This window comes from Heptranchias perlo, chromosome 9 (assembly GCF_035084215.1).
Source record: "Heptranchias perlo isolate sHepPer1 chromosome 9, sHepPer1.hap1, whole genome shotgun sequence".
NCBI lineage: Eukaryota > Metazoa > Chordata > Chondrichthyes > Hexanchiformes > Hexanchidae > Heptranchias > Heptranchias perlo.
In genome coordinates, this window is record NC_090333.1 from 17,406,476 (window position 1) to 17,425,510 (window position 19,035).

The window sequence follows — 19,035 nt, forward strand, 5'->3', positions numbered from 1 at the left end:
TTTAGCAATTAATAAGATGCTATATAAATGCAAGTTATTTTTTCCTTCCTGTCTAAGACTTTTTAAAAATCTTGAGGCATGGTTAGACGGGCTATCCTTAGCCTTCACTCTTTTGAAAACTTTATAAGCAGGGTCATTGTTTTAATCTTTTCAATTAATTCAATTTTTATTACATAGGGTTTTCTGTATTTTTAGGGATCGTATTCCATGGTTCCATCCATTTATCCTTGAAAAATACAAACTACTGGCCCCGTTTAAAATTGTTTTCTAAAGAAAGAAAGGTTACCATGGTGGTATAATAAATGCATGATGGGAATAACTATCTGTTTAAGTATTGTTGCCTTAGCAAGGTCAGGTTTTAAAAAAAGACATTAAAGTATTTTAAAGAAAAAACATATTCTTCACATCAGATAATAAAATGTGACTTTAATTATGGTACTGGCTTTTTAAAAAATTGCATGATATTCAATTGGAAACTTGTAGTTTAAACTTCTTCACTGTAGAATTATATAAAAGATGAATATAGAATTATGGAGAAGATCACAGAAATGTAATCAATATATAAGCTATTATTGAATGGAGCAAAATGTACATTGATCCCAGATAAATTGGTGGGTACTGATTCTAAAATTTATGAGCAGTGTTAATTTACTGAAAGATTTCAGCATACATACCCCAAAGAATTATTGAACCAGGTGGTAAATAATGGGAGATGGATTGAGCTATAATGTGTTCCTAGTTAAAAATTTTGCCATTCTGAATGTTAAAGTCAAGTAACAGATCTTTTGACTTAATGTTTTTAAGTTATTTGTACTGCATGAAAAATAGTTGATATAGAAGTATAACATTTCAAAGTAAGGCGTTTATCCACATAACTAATCCAGTTACTTTTTGACAGAAAACAGTATATCTATATAAAACACAGCAGAAATGTTATAATTGTAGTAGCACCTTGTTTTGTTCCTCTTGTAAAATTTCCAAAAGTTTAGCTGCATGCCCTTCTTCCACACACTGGCGGGCTGCTGATTGAAAAATGCTGTGATCTTCATCTTTAAACTCTGTTTCAGGTAGACCTCGCTAAAATGAGTAAAACAACCCCTTTAATCTATGTAAAGTGGTAAACAATTTCAGACAACTTTATCTGATGTTACCTAAAGTAAAACATCTGTATATCGCATTACATGGTCTACTGTAGTACAACTATAAATTTCATGATTCATTACTGGTCTATAATTTCATCCCAGAAACTAGGTTAGAAGTAAGCCTTATGCTGCAGCAATAATCTCAAACTAATAGGATTTCCTCTTTACAGTTTTGTTCTGGAGTCAGTGACTAAAATTAATCAACTTTCACTATATTAAAAAATAAGCAGGCATCCTATTGTTCTTTTCAAATGTTAAATATATTTTATTATTTTTACAAAACATTTAACATTTCTTGACAAGCTGCAATAGTAACATACAAGCAAACGTGTAGTAAATCCTGCTTTATTAGTCATGTCTAATTGGCTAAGTCTCTGATGATCGAATGTCTGTATTAATTATTCTAAAAATACAGCTCTTAAAGGTTCTGGAGCTTAATCACTGACATTCACTTCTTAAATTTGGAAATATTGAGGATTGTTAAATAGAAAACAATGTAACTGTACATCTTTGCTGTATATGAATAGAAGCATAATGAAAGGAGAATAAAAGCTTGCAGTACTTACACATCGCTGAATTACCTCTTGCAATTCTTCTAAAGCCATTTTGATGTTGCTTTCTACCCACATTTAGAACTGGAATATACAAGAAAAACACAGAGCATCAAGTTTGAAGAAGAAAAATGAATAGTAGTCTCTCAACAATTATATTATCCCTCATCATTTTTGTAAGTATTTTAAGAGTCATTCCCCCAACGGCTCAGTTGAAATATAAACTGCCCACTATGGAACTAAGCCATACTGACCAGGAAGATCCCAGGTTTGAAATATCCTAAATTAGCTCATTTCAACTGGGGCAGTGATATCGGCACTACAATTGGTCAAGGCCTGGGTGTGGGCCCGGTGGATCAGGTTTCCACTCTGCATTTCCATCAGTTTTTAATTTCAAATCCTAGCCACATGACATCAATTGTAGCACACCCCGGCATCACCTCAGCTGGTATCAGTCAACTTAGAGACCAGAAATTGAACCTAGGCGGTTCCTCAGTTGTCGTACATATGACATATTTACCCGCTGAGCAATCAGGGGAGATAGTTTGACTCAAATAGCAAGTTTAGCTTTCATTTTGGCTAAAGTGCACATTCCCTAAAACTCCCTGACGAAGGAGAAAAGCTCCGAAAGCTTGTGATTTCAAATAAAGCTGTTGGACTATAACCTGGTGTTGTGCGACTCCTTACCTAAAACTCCCGTATGATGATTGAAAATAACAGGAGCTTGGGAGAGTTTCTAATAGCTGCCGCCTACAGTACAGATCAGAGTTTATCTAGTAAGTAGCTGAGCCATAGAAACTAGGAAAGTCCCAGGTTTGATTCTTAGTTTGTGGTAAGGTGGCTGAGATCAGCTAACTCAGCACAGACTAGGAATCAAACCTGGGACCTCCCTGGTATTACAATTGGTTGAGACTTTCCTAGGTCTACAACTGAGCTTAGTACTTAGATGAGGTGAATTTCAGTTCCAGGTTGCTACTCAGTAATCCCTGCTGGAAGTTAATGTATGTGGTTATCAGATGAGCACAGAGCTGGGGTCAGCTGTGATGCTGTCACAACTGAATAATGGGCACTTGGGTGAGATTCTAGAGGTGTGCAGCACTCCATGGAACCATACCCAACAATGTCTTTAGGAGAGCAGAGATGAAAATTGGTAGAAGAATCATCAAAATGAAAAAATACAGCACAAATGTGCAATTTTCCTCAGGAACGGCTAGCATGCAATATGTTGTCATTCCTGCAAGTGCATGGCTGCTCTACTTAGGCAGTGCCCAACAGGCAGCCCATGGGTCAAATATGGCCCACAATTGCTTTTCCTCCAGTTGGCATTTCTTCTCATATTAGGCACACATAGTCAACTATGGTTAGTTTAAATGGGAGCGAAAAGTAATCTCAGTTGAAATCAATTTTGTATGTTTAATATGAAGCACAGGCCAGACAAACAGCTCGGCTAGTCCTCCAGCCCTACTTTAAAAAAAAACTTTCCAGGGCTGCAGGACTAGAAAAGCAAAAAAAATGCCAAGGCAGTTTAAAGAGCTGAAGCTGAATCTCCCCAGTTTTCAAGCTTTGCAGGAGGGAATAGATGGCAGTGAGGACAGAGGAAGAGAAGGATAAGAACAGTGGAAAGGAGTTTTTTTTTAATGTTTGATGGCTTAGAAAGGATTCTTGATTTTTTGTTTAGGGCCTGCATTTTTGTATGGGGTCCTACAATTTTTGTGTATGAGAGTTTGAATTTTGTGTGCATCCGGGCTCATAATACTGCAAAATCACACAGCCCAAACTGGCTGTGACGGGGCATCCGGCCGCCAGCTCCAGAAGTTTGGGCACCCTGCTTTACTTGGAGTTGAGACATATTTTTGGGCAGAGCAGGAGCTTTATTCTGTATCTGCCCTAGAAATACCTGTTTTGGGAGTGATCGGTGCTAACAGTGGGCAACAAAATTGGAAAAATTTTCCATTCCCCACCATAGTACTCCTTCATCTTAAAAAGCAAGACAAAAGACAACAAACCTTTAGCCAGCACTATTAATCACAGTGGAAAACTCCAATATGCTCAGCTGTGTTCCATCTCTTACAGAAAGGCATCCCCCCACCAAGAAAAAAAATCACATATTGGGTATGATTTTGCCACACAAGTAGTTCTACCTACCCACCAATGCCTAGACCAATCTCATGATCACAATAGGAGTGCTGTTTTTCCCATAGTGCAGAATGGCTATTACTATATAAGCCATTTTGTGTGTCACTCTGTACAGGGGAAAATGTTATTGTGTGTATGTGTTGACACCTACATTTTCTTATTTAGTAGTGAAATGGCATAGCTGATGGCGGTGCAAGTAACACACGTCTGAAGTTTGATCCTGGCACAGATAGCTTAAGTTGGGCTATACAGTTGCTAAAGTCTGACACCTATGCGTGAGGTAGAAGGCAGCAACCAGAATGCAGAGATGAGCGAAAGGCTTCATTTAAACAGTGGCATTTTTACTGGAAATGTTTGGTGAATCTGTTCAATTCACCTTTTTTCTTTGTTCATGGTCCCTTTACACTTAGCAATAAGTAAGGAGGCTCTGGATTAGCTCCCAGGCTGTTTCCAAATCATAGCCCTTTCTGCCTTTGATATAGCTGCTCTAGGACACACAGTGTACCTTCCTGTCAATGTCATGGAGCAGCCTCACAGTCGGGTCTCCACTAGATAGATGGCTTTAAAATAAAAATTCAAATATACAATACTTTGAATTAAAAAATGCACCTATCAATGGGTAAGACCAGCCAACTGATGTGCTGACTGATTTTTCTCATAATGCAGAGTGGCACATATTGTAAATACTGAGTTTCCTGCACCATTAATCATTCAACTGCAATTTCTTGGCACAGCACATGTTCAGGAATGCAACAGAATAAGCAATTAAGCTCTTGAAATGTCAGAATTACACAGAAAATACGATTGAGGACATGGAAAGGGTCCCAGATTAAATGTGAGGCCACATCCCTAGGCTGACCACCATCCTCTTTTGAACAGGACAGTCCAGTTTTTAAAGGTTTACCTGGCATTTTGACAAATGAAAGCCAAAAAGAAAAATAAAATCTGCTTTTGGATAGCTAGCTCTCTGGCAACTGAAAAGCCTCACAATGAAGACCTACCAACTATTGACACTGACAGCTCTACTTGGTTTAAATTAAGTGGAAAATATTTTCCTCCATTTGTCTCCTCAATCTTAAAGGGGGGGGGAAGGAGGAGATCACTTTGCTATTGGTCACAGAGTGAGATTTAGGATAAGAGAGTGAGGCAGATTGCAGACACGCGTGCAGATTAAAATAAAATGGAGTTGCATTTAATATTTCAAAGCAAGAATAAACATCAAAAGTAAGTTACAATGTTAAACCACTTGACAGATCTACAATTGTAATGAGAAGGCACTGGGAACCAACAGCAACCCCGCGCCCCCACCACCACCAAATCTGCAGTAACTGAATATTAAATCGGAAATGTCTAAACTCAACACATTAATCCACGGCCCCTACTCCATCGCCCATCTCCAAACATCGTTCGAACGGCCTCGCGACGAACGCGAACGCACGTGCAGGCCGACTGACGGTTGGATTTTAAACCGGACCATTCCATCCCCTCCCCCAACCTACCTCCCCCCTCGCCGCTCCCTTACCTTCCCATCACAGCTGCCGAACGCACACGCGTTTTGACGCAACCTTACGCTGCAAGGGCGGGACTTTCCTAGGTCAGGAGATACTCCAGGGCGGACGCCCACATCTGCCCTCACCCAATCGCCTTGTGTGAGAGAAGGGAATCCCTACCTCGGCTTAATTCCTTTTCTAACCCGAGAGGCAGTTGTAAATTAAGATATGTTGCTGCATTTTTATTTTAAAAAGCTGCAGAAATGGTCGTTTCATTTAATGATAAATCATCCTTGTTTTATTATTGTTAAACCGGGGTTGTCAGTATTGTTAGGATTGAGATTTGTGAATTAAAATGATAGTTTTAAATCTATTTAAACATATGCAATTGTGTTTGTTTTTCTGTGTAAAATATCAAAATAAGTTAAGTTTAAAATCAAAACCTAGAACGGTAGACGGGTTTGTTGTCAAAACATCAGGAAGTTGTCAGGAATAAGATTCATGGTAAAGTCAGAGTATCACATATGGAGAGCTTCCCCAATGGGTCAGATAGTACTGAACCTCTATTCCAGGATATAGAAATGGGGTGTGCCATAGAAAAAACTCCACTGTTCTGGCGCAGTGTATCCCAATGTTTTATTTCCCGTTTTAGTTACTTCTCCACGTGTCTCAACATTGAAAATGATGAGTCTATTGTAACTGAGGTCCCTTTCAAAGTCTCCCTGTGCCTTCTATTTCCTTCATTGTTTGCCCTCATAACTATACTTCAAAAATAATTCATTGGGCTGTGAAGCACTTTGGGATATCCTGAGTCATGATAACTCCATCCCTCACCCTAGCCACTGTCTAAGGTTGAACCAGGCCTTTCGCAACCTTGGCGTCCTATTTGGCCCTGACATGAGCTTCCAACTCCATATCCGCTCCATCACCAAGACCGCCTACTTCCACCTCTGTAATACTGCCCGTCTCCACCCCTGCCTCAGCACATCTGCTAAAACCCTCATCTATACATTTGTTACCTCTAGACTCGACTATTCCAATGCTCTCCTGGCCAGCCTCCCATTTTGAACCCTCCATAAACTTGAGCTCATCCAAAACTCTGCTGCCCTTATCCTAACTCGTACCAAGTCCCGTTCACCCATCTTTGTTCTTCTTTGCTCACTGACCTACATTGGCTCCCGGTCCGGCAATGCCTCGATTTTAAAATTCTCATCCTTGTTTTCAAATCCCTCCATGGCCTTGCCCCTCCCTGTCTCTGTGACCTCCTCTAGCCCAACAACCCTCCGAGATCTCTGCACTCCTCCAATTCTGGCCTCTTGCACAACTCCAATTTTCATTGCTCCACCATCAGTTGCCTAGGCCCCAAACTCTGGAATTCTCTCCTTAAACTTCTCTACCTCTCTCTCTCCTCCTTTAAGATACTCCTTAAAATCTACCTCTTTGACCAAGCTTTTGGTTAACTGTCCTAATATCTCCATGTCAAATTTTGTTTGATAATGCTCCTGTGAAGTTTTACTATGTTAAAGGCGCTTTATAAATGCAAGTTGTTGTATATATTAAATTCTTTTTAATTTTACCCATGTTCCTCATTTTCTTCCTCTAATATGCAATAGTTTACATTGGCCAGAATGAGCTGCAAATATAACAAGCTTTAAATTTCTGCACAGTCTTATGCTGTCAGCCATGATCTAATTGGCAGAACAGGCTGGAGGGGCTGAATGGCCTACTCTTGTTCTTATGTTCCTATTATATTCCCAGCGATGATAAATGACAGCCTTTTAACATTTATCTCCTTTCATTGTTTGTAATATAAAAATTGGAAAAATACACAATAGTTTAGCACACAAGAGAAGCATTTACCATTAGGAGCAAAGAAACAATTGCTCTACCAAAATCAGAATGTATTACATAATAATGTACCCTAGAAGGTGCCAGATGTTTGCTATTAACTACATCAACATGGACTACTGTTTCTGGTTAATCGAGAAGTTAAATCAATGGAGAATATATATGTGAGTTAATAAATTTATTGAATACCATGGTATGTCCTAGAATACATCCAGAATATGCAAACTCCATGCAATCTTTACTACATCCTAATATTTCTCCGGCATACATGATCTTGAATTGTCACAGGAAGTTAGCTGTAGGCTAGAAAGCTGTATACTATCCAGCCCCTAGTTATGATTAGCGCCCTTTGAAATATCTAGCAGCTGCCAGAGCTCGTTATTATGTAATAAGCATTGAGCTTGGTAGTGTGATTGCCTCTTTGTTCCTAATATTAAATGATTTTCCTATATGCTAATCTATTATATACTTTGTCTCAATTTTTACTAATACAAATAAAACTGGTGAGTAAAATATTAAAGAATTATTATCATTACAGCCTTATTCACAATTTGACAGCACGGAATAATCCTTTTGTCCCTAAGTAGATTATTGCTAATTCAAACAGAAAGCTTTTGCACACAGGCTTTAGATGAGTTTTGTAACACAAACATTATTTCAAAATGAACATTTATTTTTGCCCTTACAGTATCTGAAACAGAAACATTGTTGACATGAACTTAGGTGGTTGTTAAATTTCTGTGTTACATGTACATGTGTACTTCATTTCCCTCTTTTGACACAAGCTTCTGTGCTTTTCTTCAATGATTTGAATCCTTTCCTGAAACCAACAAAAGAGATTGTGCCCAGACAAACAGTCATGTCTAACAGTTATGTGCTGGTAATAAACAAACATTTCAGGATATTTTACTTACCTCATGACATGGATTTGGTGATTGGGCCACTTATCATATCTGAGTTTGCACTGACTCTGTCTGGCATCCTAGTGACAGCCTCCTGATAGGACAGCCCTTGGAGATTCTTATCGCTCATCTGATCTCTTGATTGGATATCACCTATGCAGGTTCTTATTTCTGCTGCAGCTTCTTGATTGGACAGATCATGGAAATTTGTCTTGAGTGAGGGTAAAGGTTCCTTTTTGAAAATATTTTTTTCCTGTTTTCCCAATTGGGTCTCCCTCTGTCACACAGCATCCCTGGTGACTAGGTAGGTCTTTGGAACGAGGTACTAGGAGATGTCCAAGAAAAGACAACGGTGACTCTTCTCTTTGGCTCTCCCATCCTGTGGGGAAGCAATTTTCCTCTATTCAATACTTCTCCACAGTGATTAAACTGAGAAACAGGAGGTCAGTAGTGTGGGGGATTGTGGCCACAAGACCATATCCTTTCAGGTGACACATGTTGGTTCTCCAATGGCTGTGCCACCATGCTGCAATCTTTCAGATGGGAAGCTCCTGGAGGTTCTATGTATCCCTCCTTCCTGATGGGGAAGCTCCTGAACATCCCTATCGTTCTTTTTCTCTCCTAATTGTAATTTTTGCTTTTCCTCCTCATCCCTTATCAGGGAGTTCAAGCAGAGACAAATCTCTCCTTTGTCATAGGTTGACTTATCTCTTCCTGTTTAGGTCACTGTCACACATTACATAATGGCTAGCACTGGCAGAGACATGAAAGCCCTGCTGGCTCGGAATGGTGAATGGAACAAGCAGATTATGGACACGACAGCTGAATGCCAGAGAAGAGTTGAGAGACACTTGACTTCAGGCAGCTTTCGACCGAGTATGGTACCAAGGAACCCTAGAAAAACTGAGGTCAATGGCAGCCAGAGACAACCTCTAGTAGCTGGAGTGTTACCTGACACATAGGAAGATGGTTATGATTGTCGGAGGCCAATCACAACCCCAGGATGTTGCTGCAGGAGTTACTCAGGGAAACGTCCTTGGCCCAACAATCTTCAACTGCTTCATCAATAATTTTCCCCCCATCATAAGGTCAGAAGTTGGATTGCTTGTCGATGAATCCATAGTGCTCAACTTCATTCACAAGTCCTCCCATAATGAAATAGCCAGTGCCAGCCTACAGCAAGGCTTGGATAACATCCAGGCTTGGACTGACAAAATGCAAATACTATTCACATCAATAAGTGCCAGGAAGTGCACTTCCAATGAGCAAAAGCACAACCACTTCTCCCAACCTTCAGTGGCATCACCATCATTGTGTTCCCCACCATAACATCCTGGAGGTCACCACTGAACAGAAGCTTAACTTCATCAGCCATATCAATGCCATGGCAACAAAGGCAGGACAGAGGCTTGGTTATTTGTGATGAGTAACTCACCTCCTGACCTCTCAAAGCCTCTCCACCATCTACAAGGCCCCCAAGTCAAGAGTGTGATGGCATACTAACCATTTGCCTGGATGGGTGCAGCCATAACAATACTAAAGCTGAACATCGTCCAGGATAGAGCAGTTCACTTGATTGACTCCTCTGCCACTGGATGCAACATTCACCACTCCATCACCAACAAACCCATGGTGGCAATACATAATATTTACAAGATGCACTACAGCAACTCACTAAGGTTACTTTGACAGCATCTCTATCCCCAATGACCCCTACCACTGAGAAAGACAGGAGCAGCGATCTTATGAGACCATCACCTCCAACTACCCCGTGTCATTCATCATCCTGATTTGGACATATATCACTGCTATTCTTTCATCATCACTGTCAATATATTGGAGTTTCCTACCTAACACCATTGTAGAATCATAGAAAGGTTACATCACAGAAGGAGGCCATTTGACCCATTGAGTCCACACCGGCTCTATGCAAGAGCAATCCAGCTAGTCCCACTCCCCCATCCTTTCCCCGTAGCCCTGCAATTTTTTTCCTTTCAAGTACTTATCCACTTCCCCTTTGGAGGCCATGATTGAATCTGCCTCGAGCAGTGCATTCCAGATCCTAACCACTTGCTGTGTAAAAAAGTTTTTCCTCTAAAAAAGAACCTTTGGTTCTTTTGCCAATCACATTAAATCTATGTTCTCTCTTCCTTGACACTCCGCCAATGGGAACAGTTTCTCTCTATCTACTCTATCTAGACACTTCATGATTTTGAATATCTCTATCAAATCTCCTCGCAACCATCTCAGTTGCAAGGAGAACAACCCCAGCTTCTCCAGTCTATCCATGTAATTTAAGTCCCCCATCCCTGGTATCATTCTAGTATATCTTTTCTGCATCCTTTCTAAGGCCTTCACATCTTCCTGAATTGTGGTGCCCAGAACTGGACACAATACTCCAGTTGTGGCCAAACCAGTGTTTTATAAAGGTTCTTTATGTACTTTTGTACTCTATGCCTCTAATTATAAAGCCCAGGATCCCGTATGTTTTTTTAACCACTTTCTCAATCTGCCCTCCCACCTTCAACGATTTGTGCACATATACCCCCAGATCTCTCTGTTCTTGTACCCCTTTTAGAGTTGTGCCCTCTCGTTTATATTGCCTCTCCTCGTTCTTCCTACTGAAATGTATCACTTCGCATTTTTCTGCATTAAATTTCATCTGCCACGTGTCCACCCATGCCACCAGCCTGTCTATGTCCTCTTGAAGTCTATCACTATCCTCCTCACTGTTTACTACTCTTCCAAGTTTTGTGTCATCTGCAAATTTTGAAATTGTGACCTGTACACCCAAGTTCAAGTCATTAATATATATCAAAAAGAGCAGTGGTCCCAGCACCGACCCCTGGGGAACACCACTGTACACCTCCCTCCAGTCCAAAAAACAACCATTCACTGCTACTCTCTGTTTCCTGTCCCTTAGCCAATTCTGTATCCACGTTGCTCCTACTCCCTTTATTTCATGGGCCGCAATCTTGATGATAAGCCTACCGTGCGGCACTTTATCAAACGCCTTTTGAAAATCTATATACGCCACATCAACTGCATTGCCCTCATCGACCCTCTCTGTTACCTCATCCAAAAACTCTATCAGGTTAGTTAAACACAATTTACCTATAATAAATCCGTGCTGGCTTTCCCTAATCATTCCACCCTCGTCCAAGTGACTGTTAATTCTGTCCTGGATTATCATTTCTAAAAGTTTCCCCACCATTGAGGTTAAACTGACTGGCCTATAGTTGCTGGATTTATCCTTACACCCTGTTTTGAACAAGGGTGTAACATTTGCAATTCTCCAGTCCTCTGGCACCACCTCCGTATCTACGGATGTTTGGAAGATTATGGCCATTACCTCCGCAATTTTCACCCTTATTTCCCTAGAACCTAGGATGCATCCCATCCGGACCGAGTGACTTATCTACTTTCAGAACAGCTAGCTTTTCAAGTCCTCTTCTTTATCAATTTTTAGTCCATCCAGTATCTCAACTATATCTTCCTTTACTGAGACTGTGGCAGCATCTTCTTCCTTGGTAAAGACAGATGCAAAGTACTCATTTAGTACCTCAGCCATCCCCTCTGCCTCCCTGAGTAGATCTCCTTTATGGTCCCTAATTGGCCCCACCCCTCCTCTTACTACCCGTTTACTATTTATATGCCTGTAGAAGACTTTTGAATTCCCTTTTATGTTGGCTGTCAGTCTATTCTCATACTCTCTCTTTGTCCCTCTTATTTAATTTTTCCCTTCCCGTCTGAACTTTCTATATTCTGCCTGGTTTTCACTTGTGTTATCAACTCTCACTTGTGGGAGTTCTATTGTCTCAAGGACTTCAATGATTCAAGAATGCCCATCAACACGTTCTCAGGGTAACTAGGGATGGGCAATAAATGCTACCTTGCCAACATTGCCCACATCCCAAGAACAGATATTTAAAAAAAGATCAAAAGGAGGGAAGAAAAATAAACTATGAGGCAGGGAAAATCAGTTGCTTAAAAAGAGCTTACTTTCCTGCATTACTACGTGGCATATTGTTTCCAATTTAATTTTTGAGCAAAATGACAGTCATGATTCGAAATTTAAATTATAGGGGTAATTTTCACTTTGGTCGCGAATGGAAGACAGGCCGTTGCGGATTGGCTACCCATTATACACTTCTTCTGATTTCCCTTTCCATTGTGGAAATCTAGTGGAAATCAGGTGGTATGTATATGGGCGGCCAATCCACAACCGCCGGTTATCCGCCTGCGCTCAAATTGAAAATTACCGCCATAGTCTTTTCTCTAATAAGCTACCATTTAAATTGCCAGATTCTCATAAACAATGCTTAGAGAAGCATAGAAACCTTATTTTAATCAAAACTATTTGCTGCACAGTGTCTCCTTATGGTATACAAAATAGTGCCAGATGCCCTCCAGTATCTTGCCCAAGTAGCTATTATTCATGTGTGAGCCTTTGACTATATCATCAAATTATTTGACCATGGAGACATGAACCTGAGCCATTGTTGTCTCACCCAGTATCTACAAGTACACATTTACAGCAGGGATTGCTGGATAGAAATTGGGAACAGGAACTCTGGTCAATTTCCCGTCTATAACTTGGGGTGCTAAGGTTATTTGTAGTTTACTGACAATCGCCTCAATAACAACAGCTTGCAGGTATCAGCACAGAGCAGGGATAAAACCTGGAAGCTTCCTGGTTTGTGTGGCTCAGTTACTCACTAGATAAATTTCCTGAACTGTTGGAGGATTTTTTTTCCCCTGTTGGATTCTTTGAGTCACATGCTGTTGCTTTTCCTTCAATTTTAGATCCATGTTTGTCTTACTCCTTGCCCCCGAAACACTTTTTTAAATGCTTGGATTTTCAAATGGGAAGAAGGAGGAGAAGAGCTCCAGGCTAAATTGAGGGCGAGAGGGAGAAGTGCCAGGTTGAATTAGGAGGGTTGGAGTGTCTCTGTGAAAGGGTGGGCAATTAGATGGGGTACAGTGTCTCTAAAATGGGGCCAGCGGAGGTAAAGTGCCTCTGTGAACTGGGCTGCGGGAGTGATGGTTGAGGTAACTTCTGGGGAAGTGATAGTCTGGGGTTAGTCTGTTAAAAATCCAAATGTCACTTTGTTTTTCCTTTTTTCAGATTAAGAAGCTATCAACTGTAAAGTATGAAAGTTCTTAAAATTAACTTGAATGCATAATTTCAATGTAATAATTCAACATTTTTGGTGGAACCTGCCCCCAGACCCACCCTAGAAATGCACCAATAAATTTGCACCATCAAGATTTGGATTTTCCCCTTCAGGCTTTCATCTATTTACACTTGTTTTTCCTCTGCTACAAGTGAAGCAATATTGGGCTATACCTGCAGCTTAGGTTACAAAACCAATGTAACTATTTCTTTTCACAAGTCATAGGCTTATATTAAGCAGGGCTGCTCTGGGGCTTTCAGCTTTTTAGGGGCTGTGTCAGCTTTTGTTCTAGATCAGCACATATGTAACAACAGAAAAGGCTGATGAAAAATTCCACGGTAAACATTAACCTATCTTTTCTCTTTCAGACGTTGACTGATCTTTCTGTTATTTTTCAGCATTTGTTAAAAAAAAATAAAGTCGCAACTCCAAGCAACATATTACTTGTTTAAAATTTAAAATAAAAAAACACGAATTTTAGTATTAAATAATTCATTAAATGCAGCAATGGATGACAAGAGACATACTGAAGGGGAATAAATGGTACCATTTCCACCTCTGCTGGTTTGCTCGATTTGGGAGCTGGCAGCTGCCGTACAGAGGTCAGAGGTCGGTAACCTCATCATGGCGGAGGAGCCGCGGCGGAGCTCGAGCTGGAAACTGTCGAAGAGCCGGCGGCGGCGGCGGGAAAGTGCGGCGAGGGGGAGCTCGAGCGCGGCCGTTCCTCGGTCCGCGTCACCCGCCAGTCTCTGTTATTGGACAGGCGCTTCGAAGAGTGAAGAGACGCTGAAGAGGTGAGTGTTAATGCCCCCCGCCCCCGTACCGAGTTAAAGGAGCTGAGAGAGCCCGGTCAGAGTGCAGGAGGAGCCGGGGGTGGGGGTTCGTGCCCGCCCGCTCGCTCGCTCGGATCCCCTGGCCCATCTTGGTGGGGAGGCGGAGGCATTGAGCGGAGCTCGGGTGCTTTCACCGCGGGATGGCCTTCAGCTGCCTCGGCCCGAAGCTCTAGATTTCCCTCCCTGAACCTCTCTTGCCTCTCTCTCTCTCCTTTTAAGACGCTCCATAACATCTGCCTCTTTGACCAAACGTTTCATCACCTGTCCTAATATCTCCTAATGTGGCTAGGTGTCAAATTTTGTTTGATAATCGCCCCTGTGAAGCACCTTGGGTCGTTTTACTATGTTTAAGGTGCTGTATAAATGCAAGTTGTTGTTGAGAGGTGGGTGAATCGTTGGGCTGAGTCTCTTCAAACTGCTCCCAACAGGTGGTTCAAGAGTGGGATTGGCAGAGAAGCCCAGGAGCAGGTCCCTTGGATTCTGCCAGTGGATCAACAATCGCTGGCACCTCTGCATTTATGTCCATTGGAGTTAAATATGGGGAATTGTGAAGTAAATACACTTTTTTTTCCGAGAAAGATGCATTTCCTAATGGCAAGAGACTAGGAGCTGTGGAGGAGCAAAGGGAATTGTAGCTAGAGCATCTCCAGCAATGGTCCCTTCCTGCTTCCACACCATTAGATCCAGAATCACCCAACAACCTATCCTTGGCTCCCCTCCTCTTCCTCAACGGCATGCAACGTTGTCTGTAAACATGGGGTCAGCTTGACATCCAGCTCTCCCTCCATCATCAATCTCTACCCCTTCACTGCCTGTGTTGTCAGACTGCTTATTTGACACCCATTCTTGGATGAACCACAGTTTCTTCCAGCTAAGCGTTGGGAAGACCAAAACCATTGTCTTCGGCCCCCACCATAAATTCCACTGTCTCAAGCTGAACCAGCCTTTTACAATCTCGCTGTTGTTTTCAATCCTGAGCTAAACTTACAACCCCATATCCTTTCCATCACAAAGACTGCCTATTTCTATTCTTCCACCTCCATAACATCGTCTGCCTCTGCCCCTACCTCAGCTCACCTGCTGCTAAAATCCTCATGCATGTCCTTGTCACCTCGAGACTTGACTATTCCAATGTCCCTGGCCGGCGCCTCATCCTCCACCCTCCCGTGAACTTTAGTTCATCCAAAGCTCTGCTGTCGTTGCTGACCTACATTGGCTCCTGATCTGATTTATCCCCCCAACCCCACCATGCCTCAAATTAAAAATTCTCATTGTCGTGCTTAAATTCCTTCATGTCCTCGCCTCCTGTATGAATCTCTGTAACCTGTTCCAGCTCTGCACCTGTCTGGCTGCCTCGAACTTTCCATTCTTGTATCTCTGGTCTCTTGTGCATCCCTCCTCCCTCTGCTCCACCATTGGCAGCTTTAGCACATGCCCCACGCTCTGGAAATTATTCTCAAGCCCTCAAGCTCTCCCTCCTTCTTCTCCTTTAAGATCTTTTAAAAAATCTACCCCTTTGACCAAGTTTTTGGACACCCCTTCTAAAATCTACTTCTTTGGCTCGGTGCCCATTTCATTGATTATGCCTCTGTGAAATGCTTTGAGATGTTTTTCAATATTAATGATGTATAAATGCAAGTTGTTGATTTTGTGTTTTGAGCACCTTGATTGGATGGCTGCCTTATAATCCACTCTTAGCCATCCACATAAGTTTTCCTTTTAATAAGAAAATAAAACAAAATTAAGAAGCAGTACTCTTCAATATAAACTATAGCTAAGGATCTGAGTTATAAAACTGAAGAGGTGATATTGAAATTACATCTGGACATGTGGCCATGTTTAGAGTACTGTGTTCAGTATTGGTTTCTATATTACATGAAGATATAGGATTATTTGAGGGAGTCGGAGGAGGGCTATGAGGCTGATTCCGGAATTGAGGTCTGAGCTAATAGGAACGATACCCTGAGGTAAAGGAAAGTTCTTATGTGGGGCACATGATTGAAGGAGCAGAGGGCACAATTTAAAGTTCAGGGTCTCCAAAGAAAATAGGAAGTTTAGGCAATTTTTATTTTTTTCAAAAAAGATGAGAGAATTGTGGGCCAGATTACCAGTGGAGGTGGAATAGGAAGCCAATTCAGGGTTTTAAAAGGACTGGATGAATTTCTGTTTAGGAAGGGGATACAAGGTTATTAGTTCCAGAATGACACCAAGGAAGTATGGGAGGTTTGGAAGAGTAGGGTAGATGGACCAATGATTGTATCTCCAAAGCATTACAGTGTTGCTACTATTTCTCCACTCCACCCCCACCCCCACCCCCACCATAAATACTGTGGGGAAACTTTGGAGATACTTAATAATTTAATCAAGGTCTCTGTTGGGATGGGAGTGTTGTCAGTGGGTTGCTGTCCAGGTGGTGGCCAAAGTGAACATTGGCAGATGTCTCGGAGCTGCTGATCCCCCACCCCACCAGTCACGACTCCTTTCCTAAATGCAGAAATGTTGGCATTGCATTGGTTACAAATCTGGCCATCCTTTGGTGAAGAATAGAGACCTACAAACACTGGAGAGGAAAAATAAAGGTGTGCACCATTCTCAGGGTAAATATCTCGGCAGAAAAAAACTTTATCCTGAAATAAGTCATTCGACTTGTCCTAACATGATTTCCCTTTGTCTAACTGTATCATCTGTAGAAAAGCTGCATTGCAGGCGGCCCTGAGGAAGAAACGTGAATGTGAGGCAAAAGCTCTTCGTATTGTTGAACGCCTGCTTGAAATAAATGTCACAGAAGAATTTCTGTTGGACTATGTAAGTGAACCATTTTTTTGGATTGTAATATCGATGATGGAGTTTTGCTTTTAACATTTCTAAAAGTGAAATGGCCCAAGAAAGTCATTCTGAATGAGCAACATCTTCCTTCAGTTCCTGTGTTGTATTTTAATAAGAAAGAAAAAAAGAAAGAAAGGTGCAACTTGTGATTATATAGTGGCTATAATATCCTCAGGGTGTCCCAAAGTACTTCACAGCCAATTAATTATTTTTGATGTGTAGTCACTGTTAAGTAGGCAAAAGTAGCCACCAGTTTTCTAAAAGTCACACAATTTAAATAGAATCATAGAATGATACAGCACAGAAGGAGACCATTTGGCCCTACATGCCTGTGCTGGCTCTTTGAAAGAGCTATCCAATTAGTATTGTGTCCAATTCTGGGCATCGCACTTTATGAAGGATGTGAAGGCCTTGGAGAGGGTGCAGAAAAGATTTACTAGAATGGTTGCAGGGATGAGGGACTTCAGTTAGATGGATAGTCTGGAGAAGCCCCAGGACATTGCTGCAGGTGTTCTCAGGACAGTGTCCTAGGCACAACCATCTTCAGCTGCTTCATCAATGACCTTCCCTCCATCGTAAGGTCAGAAATGGGGATGTTCACTGATGATTGCACAGTGTTCAGTTCCATTCGCAACCCTTCAGATAATGAAGCAGTCCGTGCCCGCATGCAGCAAGACCTGGATAACATCCAGGCTTGGGCTGATAAGTGGCAAGTAGCATTTGCGCCAGACAAGTGCCAGGCAATGACCATCTCCAACAAGAGAGTCTAACCACCTCCCCTTGACATTCAACTGTAAACAATTTTACAACACCAAGTTATAGTCCAGCAATTTTATTTTAAATTCACAAGCTTTCGGAGGCTCCTGGTCATTGATGAAGCAGCTGAAGATGGTTGTGCCTAGGACACTGTCCTGAGAACACCTGCAGCAATGTCCTGGGGCTTCTCCAGACAACCCATCTAACTGAAGTCCCTCATCCCTGCAACCATTCTAGTAAATCTTTTCTGCACCCTCTCCAAGGCCTTCACATCCTTCACATCGTTCCACATTTCCACATCGTTCACCTGAGGAAGGAGGTAGCCTCCGAAAGCTTGTGAATTTAAAATAAAATTGCTGGACTATAACTTGGTGTTGTAAAATTGTTTACAATTGTCAACCCCAGTCCATCACCGGCATCTCCACATCTTGACATTCAACGGCATTACCATCGCCGAATCCCCCACCATCAACATCCTGGGGGTCACCATTGACCAGAAACTTAACTGGACCAGCCATATAAATACTGTGGCTACAAGAGCAGGTCAGAGGCTGGGTATTCTGACACGAGTGATTCACCTCCTGATCTCCCCAAAGCCTTTCCACCATCTACAAGGCACAAGTCAGGAGTGTGATGGAATACTCTCCACTTGCCTGGATGAGTGCAGCTCCAACAACACTCAAGAAGCTCGACACCATCCAAGACAAAGCTGCCCGCTTGATTGGCACCACATCCACCACCATAAATATTCACTCCCTTCACCACCGGCACACTGTGGCTGCAGTGTGTACCATCTACAGGATGCACTGCAGCAACTCGCCAAGGCTTATTCGATAGCACCTTCCAAACCCGCGACCTCTACCACCTGGAAGGACAAGGGCAGCAGGCACATGGGAACACCACCACCTGCACATTCCCCTCCAAGTCACACACCATCCCGACTTGGAAATATATCGCCGTTCCTTCATTGTCGCTGGGTCAAAATCCTGGAACTCCCTACCTAACAGCACTGTGGGAGAACCTTCACCACACGGACTGCAGCGGTTCAAGAAGGCGGCTCACCACCACCTGCTCAAGGGCAATTAGGGATGGGCAATAAATGTTGGTTTCGCCAGCGATGCCCACATCCCATGAATGAATAAAACAAAAACAAGACAGAGGTGCAGAAGTGATTTCCTAAATACAGAAATGTCTAAGTTATTCTTCAAACTGATGGTGAGACTGTTTTTGACATGAACTGTTGAAAATTAATTTTGTTTGTTATATAACTCAAGGGTGTCCAATCTATAGCCATGGGCCACTTGCAGTTGCGATCCCTAAAATCCTGCCTGCAAACCCTATGCAATTTAGTTCTATTTACACTTACATTTCTTA

The 19,035-nt window shown here is 42.0% G+C and overlaps 2 protein-coding genes across 6 annotated transcripts in view; one reads left to right on the forward strand and one right to left on the reverse strand.

Moving 5' to 3' along the window:
• The window catches only part of glmna (glomulin, FKBP associated protein a), a 29,719-nt gene extending 24,324 nt beyond the window's left edge, over positions 1 to 5,395 (reverse strand). For 2 of the 3 annotated variants that reach the window (XR_010963827.1, XM_067989919.1), the window contains exons 1-3: positions 5,352 to 5,395; positions 1,709 to 1,777; positions 952 to 1,077 (exon numbers count right to left, since the gene is read on the reverse strand). Coding sequence is in view for 2 of the 3 variants with exons in the window: in XM_067989919.1 (XP_067846020.1) it covers positions 952 to 1,077; positions 1,709 to 1,771 (189 nt within the window). In the remaining variant the exon portion in view is untranslated. Of the gene's footprint in view, positions 1 to 951; positions 1,078 to 1,708; positions 1,778 to 5,190; positions 5,297 to 5,351 lie in introns of those variants that run through there. The other variant, XM_067989920.1, reaches the window with a different exon arrangement.
• An 8,366-nt stretch (positions 5,396 to 13,761) lies between these two features.
• rpap2 (RNA polymerase II associated protein 2) overlaps positions 13,762 to 19,035 on the forward strand; it is a 94,348-nt gene continuing 89,074 nt past the window's right edge. For all 3 annotated transcript variants that reach the window (XR_010963828.1, XM_067989921.1, XM_067989923.1), the window contains exons 1-2: positions 13,762 to 14,040; positions 16,770 to 16,884. Coding sequence is in view for 2 of the 3 variants with exons in the window: in XM_067989921.1 (XP_067846022.1) it covers positions 13,787 to 14,040; positions 16,770 to 16,884 (369 nt within the window). In the remaining variant the exon portion in view is untranslated. The remainder of the gene's footprint in view (positions 14,041 to 16,769; positions 16,885 to 19,035) is intronic.